The sequence below is a fragment of the Eucalyptus grandis genome, chromosome 2 (assembly GCF_016545825.1).
Source record: "Eucalyptus grandis isolate ANBG69807.140 chromosome 2, ASM1654582v1, whole genome shotgun sequence".
In the NCBI taxonomy this organism is placed as follows: domain Eukaryota; kingdom Viridiplantae; phylum Streptophyta; class Magnoliopsida; order Myrtales; family Myrtaceae; genus Eucalyptus; species Eucalyptus grandis.
The window spans coordinates 2,487,911-2,514,670 of NC_052613.1; the positions used below are offsets into that span (position 1 = coordinate 2,487,911).

The 26,760-nt window shown below is 40.6% G+C and overlaps 3 protein-coding genes across 3 annotated transcripts; all 3 read right to left on the reverse strand.

The window, feature by feature from the left end:
- Positions 1-517: 517 nt before the first annotated feature.
- LOC104417925 (protein MICRORCHIDIA 6) lies at positions 518-9,420 on the reverse strand. The gene is made up of 21 exons (XM_039306466.1): positions 9,114-9,420; positions 8,024-8,385; positions 7,721-7,795; positions 7,572-7,606; positions 7,098-7,176; positions 6,875-6,964; positions 6,715-6,790; positions 6,188-6,266; positions 5,276-5,410; positions 4,481-4,579; positions 4,290-4,391; positions 4,061-4,207; positions 3,337-3,429; positions 2,968-3,022; positions 2,772-2,883; positions 1,779-1,963; positions 1,595-1,704; positions 1,444-1,523; positions 982-1,024; positions 792-890; positions 518-717 (listed from the first exon to the last, which is right to left on the reverse strand). The coding sequence occupies exons 2-21, from the start codon at positions 8,283-8,285 to the stop codon at positions 640-642; spliced, it is 2,034 nt and encodes a 677-aa protein (XP_039162400.1). The 5' UTR covers positions 8,286-8,385; positions 9,114-9,420; the 3' UTR covers positions 518-639.
- A 1,351-nt stretch (positions 9,421-10,771) lies between these two features.
- Positions 10,772-17,762, reverse strand: LOC104417952 (serine/threonine protein phosphatase 2A 55 kDa regulatory subunit B beta isoform). The gene is made up of 14 exons (XM_039307385.1): positions 17,595-17,762; positions 17,202-17,308; positions 17,013-17,108; positions 16,803-16,922; positions 15,564-15,752; positions 15,389-15,480; positions 14,901-15,019; positions 14,627-14,750; positions 14,380-14,503; positions 13,429-13,497; positions 12,390-12,481; positions 12,203-12,280; positions 11,492-11,565; positions 10,772-11,383 (listed from the first exon to the last, which is right to left on the reverse strand). Exons 1-14 carry the CDS (start codon positions 17,689-17,691, stop codon positions 11,247-11,249), a joined length of 1,518 nt encoding a protein of 505 aa, XP_039163319.1. The 5' UTR covers positions 17,692-17,762; the 3' UTR covers positions 10,772-11,246.
- A 1,850-nt stretch (positions 17,763-19,612) lies between these two features.
- On the reverse strand, positions 19,613-23,544 carry LOC104417971 (cysteine-rich receptor-like protein kinase 42). The gene is made up of 6 exons (XM_010029153.3): positions 22,192-23,544; positions 21,718-21,831; positions 21,275-21,625; positions 20,737-20,971; positions 20,434-20,578; positions 19,613-20,345 (listed from the first exon to the last, which is right to left on the reverse strand). The coding sequence occupies exons 1-6, from the start codon at positions 22,964-22,966 to the stop codon at positions 19,977-19,979; spliced, it is 1,989 nt and encodes a 662-aa protein (XP_010027455.2). The 5' UTR covers positions 22,967-23,544; the 3' UTR covers positions 19,613-19,976.
- Positions 23,545-26,760: the final 3,216 nt, after the last annotated feature.

Genomic DNA, 26,760 nt, shown 5'->3' on the forward strand with positions numbered 1-26,760 from the left:
ATGTCTAAATATTTCTATAAACTTCTATAAACGACGATGATATTTTCCATTCATTCATACTTATAAGTGATACAAATCATCATTTTTAAGAACCTTTTTCCCAAATCGTTTATTTTAAACAAATAGAGCTTTAGAATAATGGGATCCTTGTATAATATAGTTTTTTACTGAACCAAATTGTGCCTTGGTGTCAAAATTTCCCCATTGCTACCCAAGTCAACTGCAAGTAAATCATAGCATACTCTTCAACTCAACAAATAGCAGCCTGGACAGACATCTCCCCAATGATGTGTCGTCAAATCCAACTTCAGGTTGGGTTTTCTAGGAATCATTAGAACACAGCTTGTCAAATGTAAAAGGGCTAGTCAACTGAGTTAATTAACCAAAATTCCATGGTCAACACACAACCTGAAATTTGAGTATCTAGTTATAGATATAGACAATTTTAACTAGATTTAAATCTACCTGCTACATTCATTGCGGCGGAGGCTTGCGGAACGCTTCGGCAAATCCACTGTGGTTGAATCATTCTTTCCTCTATCATTGAAGTGTCGACTATTTGCTAAACTATACTCGTTCACAAGTATGATCTTCTCGGTCACATTTAGCCAAGAATCGGATAGAAACTGATGATGTATCCTAAGAGATCTGAGAGGGTGCTAAGGTTTCACTCTCCGCAATCAGGCCCGCGGTGCTTGAGAATTCTGGATAGCCTGACTGAGCAACAAATACCACCAAAAACTCAATTGGATAAACCCTAAGAGCTTTTTTTACCGAGACCAGATATTTACATTGTTTTCATTCTTGATTGGGCCCAGAGATCGAGCTTCACCCAGGAGTCGAGAATACTCGCGCTGAGCTTCTCCTAGTTCACTTGTGAGCCAAGCCAACTGCACCACCAAAAACAGCGAATTTTTTCAGAAGGGCATAATATCATCAACTGGGATGAGAAGAGACTGGAATCAAGAATCGTTGAAAAACCTTGTCGCTAAGCTCCTTCTCGCTCTTCTCATATTCCACGCATCTGAAAGTAATCACAAGAAGCTTACAAATGTTCTAGTGCATGGTCCACGTACAAAACATAGAGCATTGACATAAAAGGAGTAATGTACCTGGCCTAACTTAGTGGGTAAATACTGTTTGAGATGAAGCTTATTGATTGTATATGATCAAATAACGACGCACAAAATGTCAAGTTTAGCGTTTCACGAATTATCTTTTGCATAATAAGGTAAGGGTAATCATCACCCTCCAACAGAGGAAAAAGGAAGAGCAAACAGTATATTGGTGCGAAGAAGTAGATAGATGATGCTGAGACCTAGCAAGGAAACAATGGAACTCACGGACACCATAAACCAACTCACGATGCTTCAGTGTATCCAGGTGCTTCATAGCTACACAATTCAATCACTTGAAAATCAAAACTGTGAGGCAGCCACTCACTTTGCTAGTAGCTTCTTGTGTTCTTGCACTATCTTTGCAGCCTCCTCATCTTTTAACCGGTTGTCAGGAATATTAACAGGCTGTAACACATGTATTGAAGAAGTCAATGCACAAAGCCAACCACAATTTGAAATACAACTTGTAGATAGACCTGTATCTCCTCGATTTCCCAATTGCCGTTAAAGCCACCTTCCCCTGTTGTCTGCATATTTGCCCTTTCAGTTTCTGTTAGCTTGACTGCCTTTCGCTTCATACCAGACCCTGTAGTCATTGAGTCCTCTGCTTTAGAAAATTACAAAGTACAAGTCACCAGTAGCTCATCTTCAAAAGTTCACCTTGCTTAGACTCATCTCTGAATGCTACACCAAATGCTTCAGATGTTGTAAGAGGTAGACTCTGTCCCAATAGAATGGGCTTTTCATGACCACCATGAGGAACGGAATGAGATGAATTCTTTGCATATACCGATGCTCGAACCTTCTTACTGACCTGATACCCAATCAGTCCACAATGATAGTCCCTGAAGTTAGATATGCACAAGAAGATCAGATAAGTGTGAATCAGACACACAACATCCATGAGCCTTTACCTTTAAATGGTAAATTGGAGAAGGGATGACAAAAAAAGATTTCATGGTGCAATAGTGTCACAATGGCTGGGTCTGAGGAAAGTCATCAAATGTGACAAACAAAATCTCTAAAGAGTCGGGAATTGCCATGATGGTATAGCCATCGATCAGCTCATCTAAATATGGTTAAGTCAAGAAGATCCAGCCAAATTTTCGCGAAAACATAAATGAGCCGATGAAGGGACGAGGACTCAGTTAAATGATAATTCCTATCCAGCAGAATTGTCATGGTGGAACCTGGAAGCTTCGTTGAACCATAGCACCTTTAGTTTATGTATAGGTGTGAAGCTCAGAAACAATCATTTAGGGACCACTCAACTATATAGAGGTAATAGATACACAACGGAATCAAAGTATTGAAGAGTGCATATAAAGCTACTTAGACGGACATAAAAATAAAAGGTTAGGAAAGGGGGCACCAAAACTGCTACAGCTGGCAACTCAAGATGTAAAGAGCAAAAAAGACTACTTGAGACTATTAGGGGGCAGCTCCTCATGGAAGGCAAATTATAAGCAATTCTCCAATCATAGCATAAAGTAGCAGAGGGACATATACAGCTCACAAGAACCACAAAACTGAATGACAAATGGAGAAAGATGAGAAGAAACAAAGCAGAACCAACAAAAATGTTGCATATATAAACTGAAAAGTCCCAATTCTATAGCACAACAAATTCCACCAGGATAACAAGTAGCCTACCAGTATTCCAACGTCATTTCTTTCAACCGAACTTCCAGCTTCTGAAAAAGGGAAGTTCTCTCAAAATCTTGCTTGTTATGAGTTGGTTCAATAAAATTTGCTTCCAGAACACCTTCAAAAACAATGTGGATTAGGATGAGGTGACAGCACTTTATCCCAAGACATGCAGTGAACAAAGATCGAAGATACTTCTCACCAGCAACACCTCTACCCCTGAGATTTGTTGAATAGTTCACGACCCTCCAAAATGGCTGAAAAGAGAATACAAATTCATGAAGTCAGAAGAAAGAATATTGATATTATTCATTTTGCCAATCTTTGTTGTTTGTTTCACTTTCTATTTTTTAACTTTTACAGTGGCTTCCCACAGTTGCCTCCCTATTAAATTAATAGCACTCCAACAACTGCTTGAAGCTAATAACATTTCAAAAACTGCTTGAAACCCTAATAACAGATGGAATCATCTAGCCAATTATGGCACAAGCAGAGATGCCTATCTAGACAATAAAGCATTAAAAGATAATAATTGACCCAACACTGAAGGTACCAGAGAAGATTTTGTTACCAGTATCAGTCGATTTTTGTAATACACATTAAACCCGTGGATGTTCAAATTCGGAGCTTCCTTTAAAAACCCTACAGTAGTCACAACCTCACCCTGCATGAATACCCCATGAACAGCATTTAAGTATTTGCAGCACAATTCGTCTTTAACAGAGGTGGAATAAATGGAGAGATGTCAATCAGACAAGCATGTCTATTTTCTAACAATCCAAGCATAACAATGCATGCTTCCATATTAGATGCGCCTTGCAGATCACGCATGCCAGAGAGAGAGAGATTCGCAATGCAAAATGAAAGTTTCGACTGATGAATATTCCACAATGTCAGTGGCCCCCACAATGTCAGTGGCCCCCCAACACCTAACAGAAAACACCAACCCATTAACACAAATTCTAAAATCATAGAACTCCAATACACCTTCAGGGATTTATTACATTTAATCCAGGATGAGACAGCTATTAACATCCAGAAATATAAAGTATTCATAATCCTAACACCATCGCTACCAGGCCTGATTCATTGCTTTAGAGTTGATATTAGTTAATGAAGCTATTAGTTATCCTTATTTATAAAATAAATAAATAAAACACCACCACACCAATAATGCCTTAAAAATTCAATTAGACAAGACAAGATCGATAACATAATTGTGCTATGTCAAACTAAATAACAGTTGCTAACAATGGAGACAGTAGGTAAGAAAGAAATGCAATATTCAAAATAACCTCCACGAATCCAGCACTTTGAGGTCTGTATAATATATATTCAATATACTTGAGATCATCTGCAATATTATGATGCTCCACATTCTGACCACAGAGCACTATTTTAAAACTTTCAGGCATTTGCAAGTACAAAATGGACAAATACACCTGTTGCGCCACAAAGATAAGACTTGTCAAAATAGAAAAATTGAAACTTAATCATTTCTCTGACTATAATAATACAACTTACACGAAGAGAATAGTGGAGTCGATTAGCTATATGCTGCTCGTTCACTGATTTCAAGGCAGGAAGTGTTTCGACTTTTCTAATATCTCCACTAATACGGATGTCCTTCAATTAGAAATTCAAAAGTCAATTTTATGGAGGATAAGAAGAGAAAGAATAGCATGAGGAAGAAAAACGGATAGGAAGCTTAAAACCTGTGGATCGGCATCAAAGTCTAACTCCATTTCACCATCATCATTGAACCACAAATTATAAATGATAATTTTGGTACCATGGGATCCGATGTCATCAAACTGCCATAAGAATGATGGAATCATTTATTCAAGACTTTGAACACAATAAGATGCCAGCAACAGTACAATGTTACTTAAGAACTACAATGAATTATGAAGAAAGAGAATGTCTCCAGCAACTTCTCTCTTAGATGGTCTATACCAATCCCAAGATAGCCAGGTCAGCAGACTGCTTGACAACTAGCAGTTAAACTTTTCCAGAATTGCACACATTGTCACATAGCCATGATGATTGTTCAAATCAGAAAGCTAATGAACCAGAGCAGAGCAACTTAACTGCCAAAGTATCATATAAACAAACTGCAGATGCTCATTAGTAAAATAACCAGGATTGCACTAAAAGAAGGAAAAAAAAAAATTCCTCATCCATAAACACAGCAAGCATAATCATACTCTTGATCTTCCACAAAAGCCAACAGAATTTGTCACTTTCACGTTACGCCCATGTACACTAGGCCCCCATCACAAAACTCGCAGCATGGATTTATGAGCATGCTCAATCCAACAAGTGTGACAATAAAGACTTGATAAATCAAATCCGTGAAGATGATAAAGCAATATAATCAGAAAGAGAAAATAAAATAAAAGATGCAAGACTTGTACTTGCAATAGATTTGCATATAACAGATGGAGGACTTGTCAAGAAAAATTAATTGACTACAAGAGATGGGAAGAAAAAACCGAGAAGGAACATGCTTGCTGGACAAGATCTGCCTCATTTGAGTATGGAGACCACTGCAACAATAAGGAAAGATTTGCCATGAAATGTTCTCTATCAAAGCGACGAGACATCTCTAGAGTCCCAGTGCTTCCATTTAACTCATAGTCAACCTGAAAGTAACAGGATCTAGAAGTGAATGTTAAACAAAGACGTGCTAATCAAGCATTCAGGAAAGGGGCAGTTCAGTAATATCAAAATCAAGAACATATAATGATGCTTGATATGACCCCCCCCTCTCCCCAAAAAAAAGAAAAGCAAAACCAAAAAAATGAAAATCTCAAAAATGCCCCAAGAACAAGACAGAGAAGCTATAAGGGAAAAAGAGTGTGCGAAAAATAAGAGAGCAATATCATCTGCATTAAAACCTACGGAAAGGAAAACTTTCACCAGGTAAGAGAAGACCAATAGAATGCAAACACATGAAACCTAGTATAAAAGGCTTTCAAAAGATAACACGCCAACACAAAAACTAGAAAAGCAAACGCTTTGATATCTCATTAAAGGAATATCCAACCATAAATTTAAGTTGCAAGGAAGTGAGGTCCAATCTGACCTCACTCCATTTACTCGAACACCAGGAGACATGCCTGTCTCTTTACATAGACTTTAGTAGATTGCTCTACCTAATGCCAATATCAGACCACTTTCACTAGGGTAAAATCCTAAAACAACAAGTTGGCCTGCGAATGTGCATGTTCGCATTACAAACTACTCAAACGAAATCCATAACTGTGTATGTCACATTTAACCAGTCAGACAGCCAATGCGTCATCAGCATTAAATCATAGAGATAACAACATAAAAGAGATATTGCTTTCTCAACAGTAGCTCTTCATAAAAAGAGTATGTAAAGCAACAATGGAATAAATTGAAGCATCCAAGGTTACCATTGGAACCACAATCCTGTCCTGCCCTGTTTGCATCAAGAATGTATATGACAACAGGCCGATGCTCTGAGTCAAAACCCTGATGATGACACAAGTTAGTTACATAATAGTCTAACGCATAGTCTGAAATGATTATATATGTTGTTGGTGACTAGACAGAATCTTTAGGAAGACATCAATTTTTTAAGTCGAGCCTTTTTCTAAGAAAAATTCCTGAACATGATCAAACTGAACTTCATAAGGAAGGAGGGGAGCAATATTTCAAATAAGCAAAAAATTGATTAAACATCTACTCATACAAGTGCAATCATCACTAGCTTTCAGCCTTAAAGATCAAACCAGGAGAGTAAAAGAGAACATCCAGTCAAATAAGCTCCCAATCTTTCCATTCTTCTAAACTTATTTCATCTCACATAAAATCTAATTAAAGAAGTACAAGTTTCACTGAAGCGAACAACATTATATAACATCTGCTGAAACTAGAGATCAAGCCTAAACTTCCAAGCGATAATGTTAGGGAAGCCAACCTATCTTCCACATGACGGCTGAAGACAATGACATCTGTACCAAGTCTCATGGTGCTGGTTTTGAAGCCATTTCCATCTGAAAGATGAGTTTTGCGTGTGAACATAGAAAGAGCGCCAATAAAACTTGAATGTACTTACAAAGTGAGCAGAGAAGGTGTACATTGTCCGATGGCTGATTTCTCTTTTTTATCTGAAAATCCAAAACTCATACACTGCCTCAGTGCTTCAGGGTCCATCCCACCACCATCATCTAGTTGCAATGAGTCAGATTTTAGGAAGACATGAATCTAAGTGTGTTTCCTATTTAAAAAATATAATGACAGAGACTCCAAAATAACATCCAATTAAATATGCATACTAAAGAAGTTGAAGGTGGTAAAGACCTTGTATTAGCAATGCTGGGCTACCATCCCTTGGATTTAAGGTTTTGTCTACGATAACAAATTTGGCCCCATTTTGGATCTGTCCTTACAGGAAAACAATGAATAAGAACATTATATCACATTGCTTCAAATATGTGGAACCCAGCTAGTAGACTATTAAATGTTAATTGATAAATAAGAAAATGAGATGGAATTCACTGTTTGAGAGCTACTATTGTATCAACTTTTCGTTGATATTCCAATTGAAATGGGTATAACTATTCAAGTCTTCCTGTGGCACATCATCCTTGCTTTAAAATTTTTCTTAATGTATTTCAGAACAAGCCTACAACTATTCTAGGATAGTCAACACTTGCGGAGGAAAAGAAATATTATATTTTGGTCGATAATAGTTTCATAATCAGCAATCACCGTCAGAGGAGCACCTGAAACAAAATAGTACAATACTTAAAAAACTTTTGGCCAGAAGATCACCTCATCAACTGCATTGTCAAGCAACTCAGCTATGGCTGCAAAAGAAAAAAGCTGGTAAATCCAAACTGGAAAAAAAGGGCTTGATGTGGTTTCTGTCAAGAAATAGAATCCCTGTGATAGAAAATTCACAACCATCAAGTTCAACCTACCACCAAAGACCCACTTATGTGAAGTGGCATTTGAATGAAGGAACATAGGGTGGACATGGAGATAATTTCTTCCATCTGTTGAGTGAAAAAAGTAGTAAAAGAAAAGATAGAAATGCAGTTAATATAACAAGAATCTACAATTTACAGCGCATGTGGACAGGAGAATCAGCTAATTTCAATTTACAAGGTCAACATATTAAGTCTCAATAATCACTGGGACACTAATGTCTAGTCAGCAGCTGTGTCCAATTGAGATTGTAATGAAGTCTCAAAATACACAAGTAGGACTTAGGAGCCTAATACTTTGAATTGAGGTTTTGGCACTATGCTCATTATGGTAGCTTCCAGATTTCCAAAACTGCCGGTTAAGTGGTGGCGGACAGATGGTGGACATTGAGGAAAGGCCTGTATCGTCCAGAGCAGATTGCGCCTGATCCAACACACTGGTTCCACTTTTACCAGTACTTAAAGCATTCGAGCTTCTCTCTTCTCCAGATTCTTGTTTTTCAAGAAGTGATTTGGGCATCTGAAGCTGGACTTTTCGAAATACTCCACGAGGCACCATGCTCAAAGCCACCGCAATGTCTAGTCTCAAGCTGTCATATACACCTTCACAATTTCAGCTTTATGCAAGTCCAAGCAATGTGCAATGCCTGTAATTAGCACTGCATAACAAGTTAAAGAAAGCCAATAAACAAATTGCTCAGAGAAACATGAAGACAGTATGAAGTTCAAATTTAGTATATGAACCAGGGTTCAAAGGGATGCCTGGCAAATCTTTTCATTCGGCAACCAGTAGAATCCAACTCTTTTGGTTACTAAATGAACCAGAGTCCGTTCATACAAAGGGGCAGACTACATTGGTTATGACATGTTTCCAGTTAAATTGACTACCGGCTATCTATATAACGTTCACATCTCCGGTTTGCAGGCAAACCCGAACTTGAATGCGCTCATAAGCTCTCTTCAGAATTTCCTCACACATCATAAACAGAACACAATACGACGTTTTCCATAGTTCTTGAATGTTAAAGCGCGGCCAACATAAGACCACTCGAGTCTTAAACTACCGAACTCTCATTCCGGACAACCCCCCAAAAAAACCCAAAAAAAAAAAAAAAAAAAAACAAGAATTCGACGGAACAATCACGGTACATCGGACACGCCTCCGGCACGTAGCCGAAGCCGAACGTCACTTCGAAGCGAAGACGAAAAATGGCGGGTTCTAGGAAGCGTCAAGAACGTCCGAACAGCGCAAGCAATCACGCGAAGCACATTCCCGACGCATGAGCGTTAAACAATGAGGCAACAACAGACGGGCGACCCAACGTGCGTACAAACACGCGACGCGGAAGCGGGCACAACAAAACGTAAGACAGCGAAGGGTCGTCACCTCCTCCGACGCGAGAAAAAAAGCCCCACCACGGGGCACGACGCGTGAGCTGGCGACGCCTCGACGAGCTCCGGGGACCCGGAATCCTCGCCGGCCGCCCCCCGCGTGCGCGCTTTCTAGCTCGCTCCCTCGCCGGAACCCTCGCGCGTTCCGGGGGGAGGAGTCCCGGGTTTCCGACGGCCGGAGCGAGGGTCGCGGCGAGAGGGTCGGGAGGAGGCGGAAGGCGGCGGCGAGGCGGCGGCGGGGGAGGTAGGAGCTGCCTCCGGCGCACAGCGTGGCAGGCCTGCGTGCGTGCTTACTATCTATGTGATCGTCTGCTGCGACATGCAAGGTGGGGACATCGGACGGTGGTTTTATGTACTGTTTGGTTGTCACTGTTCTTGGTTTTCGCTTTTATTAAAATATGTGAACTTTGCCTTCTTACGCTTTAAGTGAAAGTTTGGTATGAAAACTCCCCCCCCCTTTTTATATTGCGAAAAATAAATAATTCAAAACATATTTTCTCAAAATAATCACTTCATTAAAAAATATTTGGACATGATTTATTGATGATAATTAAAATATTCTTAACTGACTAATTATTTCAAGTAATACAAGTAATCTTTTTAAGAAATTATTGTTTAAATTATTTATTTTTTTTTACTAAACTAGTTCATAAATTTTGACAAACAGAGTTTTAATTTTTGTACAAAGTCTAAGTTTTTAAGGTGTCTCCATAATTTTAAGTTGGGATGAAATCACTACCCTCAAACGCATTTTGGATTTGGGGATAATTACTAAACTAGTTCATAAATTTTGTCCAAATATACAATGTTATATATGAAGTTTTAATTAGTTTGATATAATCTCAAAAATTTAGTCTAATATATATGTCATTTCCAAAACTTTAATTTGTTCAATATGATTTCTAAATTTTTAGTACATATTTAACTTAGTCTCTACACTTTGAAAGTGCTTATATGATATTGTATATGGAGCGAAAATTGTTTTCCTTAGAGTTTTTATCCACCGAACTCTTTTTTATAATTTGACGTAGCTAATCTTTTGTCGGTTGCATATCGGCGAAAAAGTCACTCCGTCCGACAGCTGGGGGTCTTTCTATGGATACAGGTGTCATGTGCAGCAACTTCCCACATAATGTCACGTAGATCGGAAACCCCCCACAAAGTTGAATGAAGGTTCCTCTTTTTAACAAATTATTTAGTGTAAAAAACGGGCGCATATACTTGCAAAGTACAGTGGCTCACCGGATAAAATTCTCGACTCGATTTTCTAGAGCCGGATTTGCATTCAGAATGTCCGACCGGACCAGACGCTGTCAAGTCCAGATCCGACGTCGCCGGTCTTGGGTGACCGAGATCCGATGCCGATCAAGGCCGAGGGCGCCATTCTCAGCGGTCCTGATGGGCACAGCCCGAGAGAACGGAGAGGGACAGAGACGTCTACTTGTAAGGTACGCGGCGCATTACGATGGTCGATGGCGCGAGGATGCGACAGCGAGGTACGATGGCTCAAGAGATGCAAGGTGACGCAGACGAGGGCGCGTGAATCAGTGCTGGCTGGTTGCCAGCTGTGGTTGCAAATGGGGGAGAGAGATTGGGGGAAATTAGAATTTAGGGGTGCCTTCTGCAAAAAGAATATGTGCGGTTGAGCACGTGTTTTGTACGATAGGACACGGCACGAAACCCCTCGGCATCACGATTTTCTGATTATAGATGGCGTTCCGTTCCTGATTTCCTGAAGAAAGAAAACTTTTACATATTAGGGAAACCCTTCGTCCCTAAGCATGCCCCATTACCGTCAGAAAAGTGCCACTTTTTGGGTTCTCTCTTCTGTGAAAGGGATTTCACAACTGAGACGGCAAATTACGCAAGCCGTAGCTCTCGTGCCGGTTGTAGGCTGGTTCTAGTCCTACCTCTTTCCTATACTTGCGCCCCCGATGGGTGCGGCTAATTACAACAGACGCTCAGACTCGTGACCCCGTGCAGGTCCACAGGACCGGGGACGCTGCCGAATAAATGGGGAAGTCGACGTTGCGCGTGGGGCCGGAACAGAAGAACCAACCTCTTGAGCTCTATTGGTACAAGGTTTTTCTCCTCTACTGCTTCCTGAGGGGTTTGTCAAAGGAGCATTTCATGCATGGTACATGAACAGGCTGCTGCCAGCGGCGCAAGCAATCAGATTGTCAGTTGGATGCCATGCTAAACGCAGCAACTTCTGCTTCAAGTCGCAAGGAGTATCATTGGCAACTGAGCTCGAATTTTCGTGCGCTGCAAAAATAATATATAGAGACAGATTGAGACGACAAGGGGATAGAGAGCCTTAAGAGTATTTGACATGTCTGAAGAATTAAGAATTTACAAAGTCCAGAGTCGGACCTAGCCGGTAAAATCCACGCGCCAAGCTGGCTATTGACGACCTCCTCGCCCTTCTAGCGGCAGGCAGAGACGCCCTGTCAGTAAGATTGGAAATTTACAAGTAGCAGATGCTAATTTAGAGACTCAAACTCAGATGTGCACAAAATCTGTCTCAAGGGCGATGAACTGGCATTTGCCAAGTTTCAAATCTGCTTTTCCCTAATTCAGCATCGTCTTCTGCTGTCACTATCCTTAGAAGATATTAGAGAGTAGACCTCATTTAACAGCCATGTTTGGGAATATATGGAATGTGAGTTGGTGAGGGAAAAACCAAACTTTGAATTTTCCCTCTCATTTCTCTCTCCCAGAAATTTCAAAACCCCCCTTTCCACAACCCACCCCAGACTTTCACCTCCCAAACGTTAAGGCATATCTTAATCAGGCCATTATCGGAATGACAACACTAGCCCATTAAGAGATGTGACGGTAAAGGACCGTCGGCCAGTGCATGTGAGAAATATTCAAGATCTCTTGGTTGGCCATCCATAAAATCTACCGTTGCTAACAATGTTTGACAAAAATCAACCAGAATAGTTAACCCCAGGATAAAGCCTCGTTTAGTGAAGAATAACTCTAGCAGGGTCTTACAGTTGCAGGGGAGTAGATAATTTTCTAATTCTAATAACTACACAGATATGATATAATAATGAGGGGAAACAACAAACCACCAACCTGCTCGGATTTTTACGAGAACCAACCGTGACCCCTTCTGCACTCCCAAAACCACGAGAAAAAATGCGTAGAAGATAGCTGGAAATTTAAGATTATGTATCGTCAAATTAAAGCGGAAGAAAAAACCTATGGCTGCAAATTAATATCTACGGGACTGCAAATGCAACTGCTTAGTAACAGGGCAAACCTATATGAACCAGTAGCAAAATGAAGTCCATCTCCACTTAGGCAGCAGTCAAATTTATCGAATATGGAGTCATTGTCATACAAATCAGACAGCTGTTGAAAATATATTCAATGGTTAGCAATCTTACCCTAATGTAGAAATGACACAAGAATTAAAACTAGACTTTTGATCCACGGTATCTACAAAGAGGTCTCCTCATATATATAGATAAGGAGGTCGATCACGTTGGAAATTTTAACCATTTAAGTGGAAAGGCACGGAAAAGCAGCAACGATAGAAGATGAAAACTTATAACATAAAGATTGATACCGGAACGTATGATAGCAACTTAAGGCAAGAATTCTTAATCGACTCAATAGCCAGCCTGTACCTTCTGTTAAGATAAATAAGCCCCTACTTCCAGAGATGACATAGTCAATAATACTTAGATCATATATGATATTAATGTCTTCTAAATGGAAAGTATGAGACTGGCGTTGAAACAGACAAGTATTGTTCAAATTTAGCGGTTGGAAAGATGCAGGGAAAATAACCATGCTGTGCCAGAGTTGCTGCCGATAGAGAACATAGATTTTTAGAGATAACTGAGCTGGACCGACTGTTACTAAGAGAGCTTCAGCTTGCACATATATTACGATTGTAGTACAGCATCAACCATGTGATATGCCTCAAATGATCTATTCACTCATGCTGAACTTATTGTCCACATTATTAGCAAGGCCATAGTATCAAATTTGACTAGAGCACGATTTCTTCGAAATCAAAATATGTAAAAGTGCATATGGGTACAATTGAAGATCTTTATGACTTTAACTAAGCAAGCTACAAATGAAAATAAAAAGGAAAATTACTCTCCTTACTCTGTTACTGATAAGTGATAACAATAATGGACTGATGAAATATCCTCTTTCTATTGAAATTCACTTGTCGTAAACTAAAGGAATGAAAACATAACAACTGATACATATAAAGGTAGCTACCAAACATATGGTGATGAAATAAATCTTACTAGATTGACCATCATGCGATATGTGCTTACCCTTGGGCAAAGATGATCATGAACTTTGAATGTTGCAACTGGTTTAGAACCCATATGCAGATCCCAAAGCTATTTGAACATGTTCAGAAAGCAATAGAGAGAGGAAACCAATACTCAAATCAATAACATTTCAAAATTAAAATACCACAGAAGAAAAGCAAGATAGTGACACAAACAGAAAATGGCCTCAGCCGTGAGGTTTCAGCAGTCAATGTTCCTAAATAGATTCATCTTTTCTTCAAATACAGCATAATGAATAAGTTAAATACTCAAGGAAATTATCTTTCTTTCACTGAATTTCAATAGATGCTTATGACCCTGTTTTAAGTTCTAACACTGCCCAACATTTCCACCACTATGTCAAGGAAAACTGGAAAGTTATTATCTGATGATTTTCTGAGAAAACAGTCAATGGATCGTGTTCGTACTGCAAGCCAAGAAAGTATTCTTTTCTTAACTCTAACCCTACTTTTTAGCATTCCCTCAATGGACATTTTGCTTCTACACCGTGCACTACTTGCGATAATAAAGCGTGAAAACCATATAAAAAGCCTTTTGTTCTGCTTTAAAGAGATCAAATAACAATGATGGATAAGATAGAATCATTCAATAATCTATAGAGACCTTGTATTGCCAGCAACACTTCAACTGAGGGGAGAAAGATATTTAAGAGAAGCGCCATTTACTGAGATAATGAATTATCTAAATCCCCAAACATTTATTGAGATAAGAATTATTTAAATCCCAAAAGGACAAAGATATAATTGACTAAGACAGACTTGATTATTTTATTTCTCTCTTATCATTGAATAGAGGAACAGAAACCAACCCTGCAGTGTCCCATCTCCTTGTGCGTGTGCTTGCGTTGATTCTTTTTTCTTATCTTCATTTTTTAGCTGTTCAGGGATGTTGCCAATTCTTGAACAAAATAAACCATGAAAATTAGCTTACCTTTAAGTTTAAGTAATCACGACTCATAAGGTATCGGCCATCAGCTGCAAATTTTATGTCGGAGATTGATGCAATGATCTCTGAGAAAAATGATTTAGAACCATGCTGTTCTCCATCCTGTAAGCTGTATATCTAAGGTTTTGATGCCAGGTATCGGAACAAGAACGCGTGCAGGTGACAAGAAAACTTATGATATAAATGCACAATGGACCTTAAAAATCAAACAACATAGTTGGCCGACACTCACATCCTCGCACTATGATCGCATAAGGCTGATTGCCGCATATCAACTAGACGGATAAAACCTCTTGAACTGCTGTAAGCAAGCAGATTACAGTGAACCGGATGGAACTGAGCTGAAGTTATGACCTCTGCACAGAAGATGGAAGCGCTTACAAAATAACGAAAAAAAAGAAAGTGGGGGCAGCATCACAGTACATTAAGGGTGATTGCTAAGTCAAGCATTCAGTTAGCTACTGGCAGAAGTAAAGAATTGTCGGTGAGCAAAGCACTGAAATTACCAGTCAAATCCTCCATATTTGTTGGTTTGATGTCAATTATATTGAAACATTGACCACTGATCTCCATGTTCCACAAATTAATTCTAAGGTCATCGGCAGAAACAAAGGTCTCACCATCACTACAGAGAGATTATAAAACAAGAAACTGTTAAGTGTCATTTTTATTGCTTGCCTTCCACAATTCTAACAAGAAAAGCAAGTTTTAAGGAAATTTTAAGCAACCCAACCTTCACCTTCCCCTATAGAATGCCCTAGTAATAAACTGGTGTGAAATGACTAGAGATGCACCCGCTTAGGGACTTGTCATGTGTTGAAAAAGCACTAGACACCTATCATTAGGCACAGAGGATATTTTTTCATTGCTAAATCCTTTAAGAAACAGCCAGTTGGAAAGCCATGCTATTCTAGTGCAACTAGATATTATGCAGCAAGTTCTAACATAACCTAAAATAGTTATTCAACTGACTAAACAAAATAACCATCATTACCTGTTATTCGAAACTGAGTTTATGTTGAAATCATGAGCATGCGCATAAATCTTTCGACATCGTGCAAGGGCATCATCACTATTATCAGCAATCTAGTTTCGCATCAACAAATATTATTATCCTGTCACTTAAAGAATAAGGTTGGGAAAGGCACTAAATCTACACTGGTACCTACCCCTGGAAGTTCGTGCAAAGGCAACTCTTGCTGAGCTATTTTCTCTGTCCCCTCCGCATGATAGCCATCATCACAATTAATATTCTCTTGATCACTTAAGTAACTTCTTTCTGCCAGTAGTGCATTCTCTGGAGAAATATAAGGATTGAGATCCTTGTCTCTCACTTTCTTCATCCTACGCTCCTTTACCTGGCTTAAAAAATAACAAAACAGAACAAATTGGACAGCTAAAAGCACATCTAAGCTCGAGTAGGAGAACAATCAAATGAAACTGCAAAAGGGGGTAAGAAAAGGTAGTCAAGAAGGCCTAAAAAATTACCCTCATTCAACAATCATAGATGCGAATGAAGATTGATAGGTAATAGTCAACAAATTGGAATTCATTTATCAACAGATTTTTTTCTTCCATTTGAACTCATTGTACCCACAGCAACAAATATCAAGCATCTGTCTAGCCACTGCCTATTTTCTCACATCTTTCCTTATTTATATACTATAATTTGACAAAGACGCTCATGGAGTTACAGTACATTTACCCTCAACATTCTCTTCAAACATATAGATGAAACACTTGATCTTTGAAAAAATCATAACAATATAAGGAGAGGAAAAGCATCTGATATTCACTGCTGTGTTCCAAAAACCTTTTGCAGAAGAATTGAAAGAATGATTCTCTGTTCATCTGATAAATTATGAAACATCCAAACTATAAATGTTATCACAATATAGAAATATGCCCAGAGGGATTCTACTCTTCTTTTGAAGCAAATTTTCCCACTAACCACGAGCAGTTCTTCACCTTAGCAAATAATCAACACAACATGTTTGGTTTTGGAGAGAAGAGAAGGGATCTGAGCAGTTTATCCATAGATAATCCAGTTTGGTTTCTTTTAGTGAAGGGAAAAGAAAGGATCTGGAGTTTTCCTTCCACCATAAATCATTCTTAGTAAGTTCTGAAGTCCTCCAAAAAATGAGATTATAAATCATTTCCCTTTTCTCCTAATCAACCCTACCAAACACGATGCATGAGTTGATCTATTTCTTTTCTTTACTTCTCCCTAGAGATAACTAAATCATTTCCCCACTTTTGAATTCATCCCATGCAAACATAGTAAATGAATGAGTACATACTCTGAGCATTAGATTTGACTGTCATGTGAATTTCAAGATTCTAAGAACATGTCTCGAAAATTTGAAGACTGGAACATGGAAGGCCTTGCTGACCAGACATAACCATACCTTCCAGAGTTTGATTGTCCTGTCATTGGTCGAAAGCATGAAAAGCGATCCATTGGGCATTGGACACCATTTAACTTTATTGATTTTCTCTTCAATTTCCAAACTCTTCAAGTAATCAAACTAGAGAAGAAAAAAATATAACTACAATAATCTTTAAATATGGCACAATCAAGAATTAGCATACGCTCAAGAACAAAGTGTCAGCCCCACCTCGGGTTCGTGACTCTGAAATTCAGTCATATACCGATACTCGGGATGCCATGCCAAGTCAGAATCCGACCGCTCCAACTGACTCCGAAAACGGTGCTGATTCAAAGCACAAGCAATCGATTTTAACCAAGAATTTCCAAAAAGGTCAGAAAGATGGCGAAAATTCCAAAGAGAGGACGCGTCGCTCACATCTTTGCCGCCGTCCTTTCTCTTGAAGATGACGACACGGCCGCCGCGGTCGCCGACGGCGAGGTGATCCCCCGTCTTATCGAACTCGATCGCAGATACGACGTCATCTGAAAAGAACGCCACGCGCCGACAGCATAAGAAAAATCTCATCGCATCGCATCGCATCGCCGGTGATACGAATCACGAAAAGCACGAGTCAGAGCGTTTCGATTCCAGAAAAACTTCCGAATCCCCGACGCAGCCGCCGCTACCGCGACCGGCTTACTCGCGCGAGCTACGGAACAAGCAAAACCACACGCGATCGCTCTCCGAGACGGAGCGTCATCCTCGGACGGCGCTCGCCCGAGCGTCGAGAAGGAGAAACGACCTACTGAGCAAGCAAAGCGGGCTCACCGTCGCGAGCTTCCTCTCCGGGAGACGGCTCGCCGAGGACCTGAGAGAGCTTCCACTCGAGAGGCGGCGCGCCGGAGCCGACGGCGGTCGGCGTCATGATCGCTCGCGCGCAGGGAGACGACGACGACGACGACGACGACGATGACGAAGACTCATCGCTCTTATCCGATCGCTGTAGCGTTCGGATATCAGAGAAGAGAAAGGGACAGAAGTCCGTACGAGAGAAGGCGCCAAAGGAGCTTCGGCATGTTCTGGGCTTGGGCTGTTGATTTTCTTTTTTTCTTTTTTCTCTGATTCTAGGCCCATTAATTAATTTTCCTCCTTTTTTTCTTTTTTTTTAGTTTTGAAAAAACAGCAAAAATAAAAGACACCTGGAAATTTTTCGCTAGTGAATCCTATTTCATCGAAAAATAAAATAAATTCGTTGCGTGATTAAACTACTTTAGAGGGTCTATCTGTTTTGCGAATAATCCACATTTTGAAGAATACTCTCCCTAAAAATAATTGTTCCTATCATTTACAAAAATGGTTGAACGAAAAATAAGTTCAAAAATAAATTGCTATTTATAATGAAGATATTTTTATTAGTTAATTATTGCAAGTGATATAAATAATTATTTTTTAGAACAAATATTTTCCATGTTGTTCATTTACTGCGAAAACAAATAGATCTTAATAAGCTAAAGAACTTCACATTTCTCGTCTTGCGACTCCTACCTTTGATCGGACTTCTTGTTTCTAAATTCGCGCATTATTTTTCAATTTGAGTCTCTGGATTTTAATTTTGTAAGATTAAGCCCTTAATCCTAAATAATCAAGTCACTTCGACTCCAAGTTCCGATTCATTAAGAAATGTCTTTTACAGGACTTTTAGAAAACTCCGAGAATCTCACGAGCATTTTATGCCACTTGTTGCATGATATGTTGACCGAGAAGATAGAGTGGCAATCTATTTGATGGTGCATTTATTTTATAAAATAAATGATTTGAAATTCATTTTTTCTATAAATTATCGTTTATATCACTTAAAAATGAATAAATGAAAAATAATTTCCAAACTGTTGTCAATGATGAAATCATTTTTTTTATTGATCAATTATTTCAAATGATATAAATGATCAATTTTAGAAAAAAAATTCAATACATTTTCCTTGAAATAATTGGAACCTCAATTAGCTGCAAAGTATATTTTGATCAACACGAGTGAGCGACAGGTGGCAAATTGTGATATAAGAGTGGCTCTAAGGTATTTGTTATAATGTTAATATCATGCTCGTTGAAACTCACACATGGGTCAAATGACAAAATGGCTTCCTAAACATTTCAAAATGTTTGACTTGTTAAATCGTCACAATTTCTAAGTAAAACCACATGGAATCAATTTCTCCATAATTTCTACCTTATGAGAGAGATAAATTCGAGAAAATTACCCAATCACTCATAAATATACCAGTGCTTATGCTAATTTAGTCATAAATTTTTTAATTTTATCAATTAAATTTTTATAAGAAATTCTAATACGGTCTTTCTAGTCAATTCATGAGATAGATAGCAAGCAGTTTCCTAACAAAAATCGATCAAAAAGATTATATTAAAACTCATAAGATGGTTGGCAAATGATTTCCTAATAAAAATTGATTAAAAAGACTAAATTGAAATTTCAAGTAAAGTTGACTAGCTTCTCTCCTGATTTAATTACCACAGATGATTCGCGCCACATGGCTCCTCCCCAAATCTACTGCGGGTCGACTGTCGCGCCTCGAATCCACGCCGTGCAATTTGCCGAGAATGCTGGGCCCACGTTAGGACATGTCATTCGAAAAAATATCCGGGACCACCACGTCAGCGTTCCCGGACCACTCACACGGCGCCAAGGAAGCCGGAAAGGACGAAAATCGGGGCCCACTTTTCTGATCTTTTGTCCCCCTCCCCTCCTATGTGGCGCCTGAGTGGTCGGGACCATCTCCCGGACCACCATGTCATTCTTTGGAAAAGGACCACCTTATCTGATCTGATCACATCTCTGTCTCTGTACTGGTCCTTTTTTTTTTTTTGGTCAAACTCTGTACTGGTCTGAAAGGTCGCTGATCGAACATTTTTCCACGGGGCCCATCGTCTGCAAGCGTTTGGACTTACTGGGAAGGAAGGAAGATCCCAATTCGAAAAAGGGTCAACGCAGCAAAGTTTGAAACGAGGAATTCTGCAACGTGCTTTTTCTATGCGCAAAAAGGTGGTCTGCAACTACGACCGGAGAAAGCCGAAGACATTCTTGGCAATTTAAAGTGCTTCCAACAACAATGAATCGAATGCGACAACGTTGGGTGGTCGTAGAATGAAGAATGGATTTTCACCACGTGCCTGTACAAAGAGCTAAACCCGATTCTATCTAAGCTCGGATGCTTTGACCGCGTAGCGGCTGTTCGTCCGCGGGCTCCCCGTCATGCTGGAAGAGACCTCGGACACCATGAGCTGGTTCGACAGCCATGTGTGCGTGTATGAGCTTCTGGTGCTGGACTCGTCGGACAGCACGCTGGCGTTGAGGAACGGGGGCTGCTTTGGCTCTGGGACGGCATGGTCCCTTTTGCGGAGCATCTCGACAACCCCGGACATGGTCGGTCGCAGTTCCATGGAGGCTTGCGTGCACAGGAGGCTGATCTGGAGCACGTCCGACGCCTCCTGGACGGGGAATTTGCCTCGTAGGGCCGGATCGACGCATGCGGCTAAATTGTTCGACTTGTAATGCTTCCATACCTGAAAAGCAAATCATGAAAGTTCCATGGCTCCATCACACATCTGAACATTTTAATCTGCTAATACTAAACACGGTAAGCAATCTTACCGACTGTAATACCGAGTCTGACCCCTGTGCGAATATGCTGCTCTTCCTACCGCTCAAGATTTCAAGAACCAGCACCCCGAAAGCATAAACATCGGCTTTCTCCGTTAGCTGTCCTCTCACAAGATATTCGGGCGCCATGTAACCACTGTATAGTTTACCATCTTTTAGAAATGAGCTAAACTTAGCCCAGAGAAGATGTGATATGTGAAAACACTTTTGACTGGCCAAAACTTGTCAGATTAAGGAAAAAGAAAGTGCTGACTATGGTTTCGAGCACGCTAGTGATTGAACATGCATTCTTACAGTGTGCCGGCGATTCCCGTGCTGAGGTGAGACTTATCCGGAGCAATGCATCGGGCGAGCCCAAAATCCGCAATTTTCGCCATTAGATTCTCGTCGAGGAGGATGTTGCTGGATTTTATGTCACGGTGGATGATCTTCACTCCGCAGCCCCCGTGAAGATACGCAAGGCCCTCGGCTGTTCCTGTGATGATGCGCAGCCTCTCCTCCCAAGTCAGGACATGGGTTGCATCGTTTACTGCAGCAGAAGATTCTATTCGCTTATTGGGCCGCCTCGTACTTTAGAAAGAACAGCAGAAACGGAGTGTGGCTGTCGTAACAGAAGAAGTGGAATGGCAAGACACTTATGGAGCAGAGGAGCAGACTTTTGAAGCCTAATGACTCGGAAATCATAAGACGGAAACATTGATTGCAGTACTAGAAAACAAGTTATTGAGATTGCAAACTGAATCGATGCTTGTCCTAAAGGGTTAGATCTCTTCTCGGCATCAATCGATGACTATGTAACTGTTATGCAGTCAAGCAACAGCCAGCTACTTACCGAAAAGAACTTGATCCAGACTCCTGTTAGGAATATATTCGTAGACAAGGAGGCTCTCCGGGCCCTCGATGCTGCATCCCAAAAGCCGGACGAGGTTTTTGTGTTGGATCCCGTTGATCAGGTTCACCTCGTTGAAGAAGTCATCCACCCACTGGCGCGTGTTGAACACCAGCCGCTTCACTGCGACCACCTTCCCGTCAGGTAGTATCCCCTTGTACACGGAACCGGCCCCCCCTTGCCCTAGCTTCCTCGAGTCATGGAAGAAGTCGGTGGCCTTCTCCAGCGTCTCGTACTTGAAATACAAGCTAGACTTTCTGACGCTTGCCGGTAGTCTCATGAGGCTATGCCGCACTGAAAATGGATGAATGCGAAATTTGCACCGTCAAGCTCGTATTTAAGAATCACCGAGATTCCGTTGTACGCATTGGATTCGAATTGTTTACCTAGTTTCTCCTTGGAGTACTTTTTGTATCCAATGTATGTGCCGATGAGAACGAGAGAAATCGCCGCAGCAGCCGATGAGGCTATCGCTACAGTGATGCGGACCCTGGACGGCCCTGCGAAATGACAGAGACAGCATCGCATCCGTTCAAGTGATTCTATACCAACTACAAGTCAAATGTCAGGCGCCTCACAAAAATTCAGATTTGGCAGCCTTAGCACTCGAATGAAAGGTCAACATGTTCAAAGCAATATTCAGGTCGAGATTAGCAGAGTTCATTAGAAATTCTGAAAACCCGGCCACGTCGAATCACGGGATCAATCAAATCGAACTTAATCAGCGAACGTGGAGGAAACTACGGTTGGAAATACTGAAATCTGACAACAGACACGGAAGAGCCTCGGTTGCCCTGTAATGGCGAGGAGGCCATCTCTTAATGTCCGAAAAAGCAGTGACCAAGAGGCTAAGTTGTTACCTCCGCTGACGGGGACGCTGTAGAACTTCGTGGTGGAGTAACGGAGGAAGCATCCCGCATTCATGGCCCGCGCTTCTCCTGCGGGCGTGCAGTTTCTCGCCTTCGATACCGCATTCTCCAGACAGACTCTGCAGCCGCCGGCATCGAGCGTGCTCCAACACTGGGCCAAAGCATATACCCCGGTGGCTCCTTTAGCTCCGTCCTCCCCGGCCACTGCGAAGCCCCCGTTCTGCACCGCGCTGGCTGAGACATTCCTCAGCACCTGGTCCACCCTTTTCGAGAACTCGGCCGCTCTCTCCGCCGGGACTGTCGAATTGGAGCTACAGTTGAGCATGTCGTGCGTCGGATCCACGGTCTCGTTGTAGAAGTCGTAGCCGTCGTAACGGAGGAAGCAGCCGTCGAGGTAGAGCCGGCCGAAGCTGGGGAGGCACCGGGGGATCCGGGTCCGGCTCTCGGCGAAGCAGAGGAGGCAGTCGGTCTCGATCAGGTCGCCGTGGCACTGGGCGAGGCCGTATACCGCCGTCGGCGGCGAGGCGAGGGAGTAGTTGCCCCAGCGCCCGTCGGTTACGCTATCCAAGATCTCCCTCATGACGGCGGTGAACGTCGGGATGGCGGTCCCATTGGTCTTCCCGCAGAGGAGGCCCGCTACGGCGATCCGAGGGTCGGAGGCGGTGAGAGGGAAGAAGAGCGAGGAGAGCGCGAGCAGAGGGAGAGCGAAGTAAGCGGAGACCGCCACCGGGGAACGCATTGATGGGCTCGCTCCGTTCGACTCCATGGACTCTCTGCTTGAGAAAGGCTCGGTTATGAAATCTTTCCCTTCTCAGTTCTCTTCAAAGAGAAGAAGAAGAACAAAAAAGGGAAAGATCGCGTAAGCCGCAAACCAGCTGCACAACGCAATTCTGTCCTCCTTTCTTCTTCCTTCTTCTTCCTCCTTTTTTTTCTTCGGTGGAGCGACTAATTTGCCTTGGTGGGTTCTACTGTTTGGAGAGAGAAAAGGCGTTGCAGCTCGATTCAGAAGTCCTACGAGCCTGCGGTGTGCTTTTGAAAGGAGGTTTGCCGCGTCATGATGACTGACCCAACTGGGTTGAAATCTTTGCTGATCACAGAGAGAGAGAGAGAGAGAGAGAGAGAGAGAATGATGGCGATGGAAAGGCGAGGCCCCAAGCGACAGACTGGTGCTTGACTTTTGGGGCCTCGGATCTCATCATCGTCAACCCCTCTGCTTTCTTTATGCTTTCGGAAGGTGCCATGGGCGACGCCAGGTCCCAGGAGCTGCCGCAGAGGACATGCTTGATGACATGTTTGATGACAGTTCACTCTCTCTCTCTCTCCTGTAGGAAGCATGCAGTGTTTGACACGGCGCGATTGGTGGGGGCGGCGGTGGTGGAGACTCGACTCGACTCGATCCGGAGGTTTTTTTTTTTTGGTAAAACATCCGGAGGTTGAAGAGAACGGACTGATGCGAGAGAGCGGGAGCTGCAACGACTGACCGGACGACGTCGACGTCGACGTTTTTTTTTCCCTTTAGCGATTGTTCTCAGGCATTAAATTCGGGGAAGGTACCATGAATCTCCTACAGTGCACGGTCGTGGTCGGGTTGGTAGAAGATTCTCTTTTGTATCAAATTAGGGACCTAACCATGTACCGCTAAAATTGATTCGGTGTCTAGTTTTGACTTTAGATTATCGAATTTGGCCTCCGGCGTTTCCAATGAGACTCCCCATCCTCTCATTTTTCCTTCCACGTACGTTTGACCTTTTTACAAACCCATCGCTACCTCTGCGAGATGTCCTGGCTAATTTAGAGGCGTCGCACCTTCTCGAATGGATGGTGCTTTGCGTGTATGAGAAGACGATTGGGGGCACCCTGTTGTTTTTGTTTTTTTTTTGCCCGAATTTAGAATCTGAGATGCTTATACAAGACATTATCGTTTTTGAATTTAGAGATAAACACATTGGAAATTCCAAAAATTATCATAAAGGTTCAATTAAATCTCGAAACTTTTTGAAAAGTGTAATCGAGCTCTCAAACTTATTACGAAAATACAATCAAATCCTAAAATTTTCAAAAATTGTAATCATTGGAAGAACTTAGATTTGACTAATTTAATAAGTTTTAGAACTCGATTGTATTTTTTAAAGTTTTAAATCTTCCAATGCATTTTTCCTTTTGATGAATATATGACCTCTTCTACCCTTGTTATGAACCACTACATAGAGTTCCGCAAATAAAATACTTGTAGGAGCGTGACAAGATCGTCTCAATTCATAGCTTAAGTAGGAGGAAATCTAAGGAAAATTGAGCAAATTCTCAAATCAATAGGTTATAAGCACGAAGCGATCGGGCTATACTCTTCCATGCTTTCCAAAGCATCGATTCATCGGTAAGTCTTGCATGACATGATTCGGCGGATCATATGCACCGAGTCCTTGAGTGGTCGGGAAGCACGCAACGCAATTAAAATTCAATGTTCGGCCCGCACCAGAGTTTGAGCTCGAAATCTGTTTGGTCACCAAAAGCAAAATTATTAGGAGAAGGAATAAATTGGAGAAGGATACTAGAAGTGCTATGAGTTATATACAATGCTCATTTTAATGTTAATTTTTTTTTTCAAATCACTTAAGTCCACTTTTTTGAAAATACAATCACTTAAACGCCAACTCCAATTTAAATTGCCGAAAATCCAACGTAGCCATATTTTATTAATTTGTTAATCTTACGTGACTTGCCGGTGTGTCCAAACAGCATATAACCCCTAAACAACGTTTTGTAAAAGGTTAAAAAGTGATCACTTCAATGCAATCTTAATGAAAAAGTGATCGTGCTAAAAAAATGTCACCTTAGATAAAAATTTTAATCATAAATACCACGTAGATTCTTTAGTAGGAATTTCTCGCCGAAGACACTTAAGTGATCATTTCTCTTTGACTTTGGCTCTTAAGTGAGCCGGTAAAAACTTCTGACATTAACTGTTGTCCACCACTTATAACACTTTTAATGTTCTTCCCTCAAATAAATTGCAAGTGTTTGATGGTGGATGTCTCAATCTTAACTAGGTTTTGACCTTAAAAAAAAAAAAAAAAATTTGGTTTCGACCTTCGACTAAAAAATAAATTATCGATATGGCAACATCGGAACATCGGTCAGCTTTGAAATACTATGGGTTTTCGTTATCAAAACGCTGTTCTCCCCAATTTTCTTTGATCATTCACACATAGCCAGATCGGTCCCCCCTTTCCCTAATTTTCTTTAATCATTCATACATACCCGGCTCCCCCTCCTCCCCCAAAAAAAAAAATTCAACCACACACACTTACATAGCACCGGTTATGGAAAAAAAGTATATGCCTCAATTTCCAAAAGAGAAATGATTGGATGACAGTCTCTAATCTACTGTGAGAATAATAGTCTATTTTTGGTTACAAAAAACTAAAGGCTTTATTAGTATAATAGTCTTTAAACTATTTTGAAAATAACAACTTTTTGGGAACTGCAAATTCTTGAAGATGTAGACCCTACAATAATTTAAAATTATTTGTTATTTAGTTTTTGTGGTTCCAAACAGGCAGTTATTCTCATAGTAGATTTAAGACTCTCGCCAAATCATTTCTTAAAATCAAATAACAAATAATTATAAATTGTTATGGAACTCACTATTTTGATAATTTGTGTCTCATAACAAACTATTATTCTCATAGTAGTTCAATGACTATTATGTTAGCAAAATCCATTTTCAAAGCTTAACCGTACATAAACAATAAATTTATCTCAAGAAAAAATATGTCCAAATATAATCCCCAAAAAAACAAAAAAAGAAAAGAAGGCCTAACACTATGATTCAATATCTAATATTTTAATAAAAAAATGCATCTCTTTTTTGAATATTTTATTTCACGAGATTTTGTTAGACCCATTATCCATATTGAAAAAAGAAATTAATTTTTTTTTTTTTTGACTAACAAATAGGATTTCCGCTCAAAACTCTTTGTTTCATTTTTTTATTTTGACGAATACAATCAAAGTTGACAGCCAGAAATTTTCTTTTAGCTCTGGATTTAGGGAAACCCGCAAGTGGCTAATAACACGAGGATCATCATTTCTTTTAATTGAAGGGCATTTTCTTTTTCGTGTGCTTTTGGCCTTGTGTGAAGATAATTTTATATATAATATTTAACTTTTGGTCTTTTACCAAGTTTTAATTCACTTGCTTAGTGGGTAAACTTCACGCACCAAAAGAAAAAGTTAACAAACTTCCAGTTCAAAATAAAATCAATACAACACCAAAAGTTTATTATTTCAAGGTAAAAACGAGAAAATATTCGATAGAGTCAAATGTCGAAAAACTAGTAAAATGAAATGGATGTCATTGGAGTCACGACCACGCAAAATTAGACGTCGAAATCACGTAATTCTTTTAGCAAGGAGAAAATGAATTGCCACGGCACCATACTTAGGTTGAAATTCACGGCAATGAATTTTTCGGCATAATACGATTGTTTGGTGACCAAGGGAAAAGTGCTTTGAAAAGTAGCCAAAAGCACTTTTTCCCTTAGAAAAAAACCGACGAAT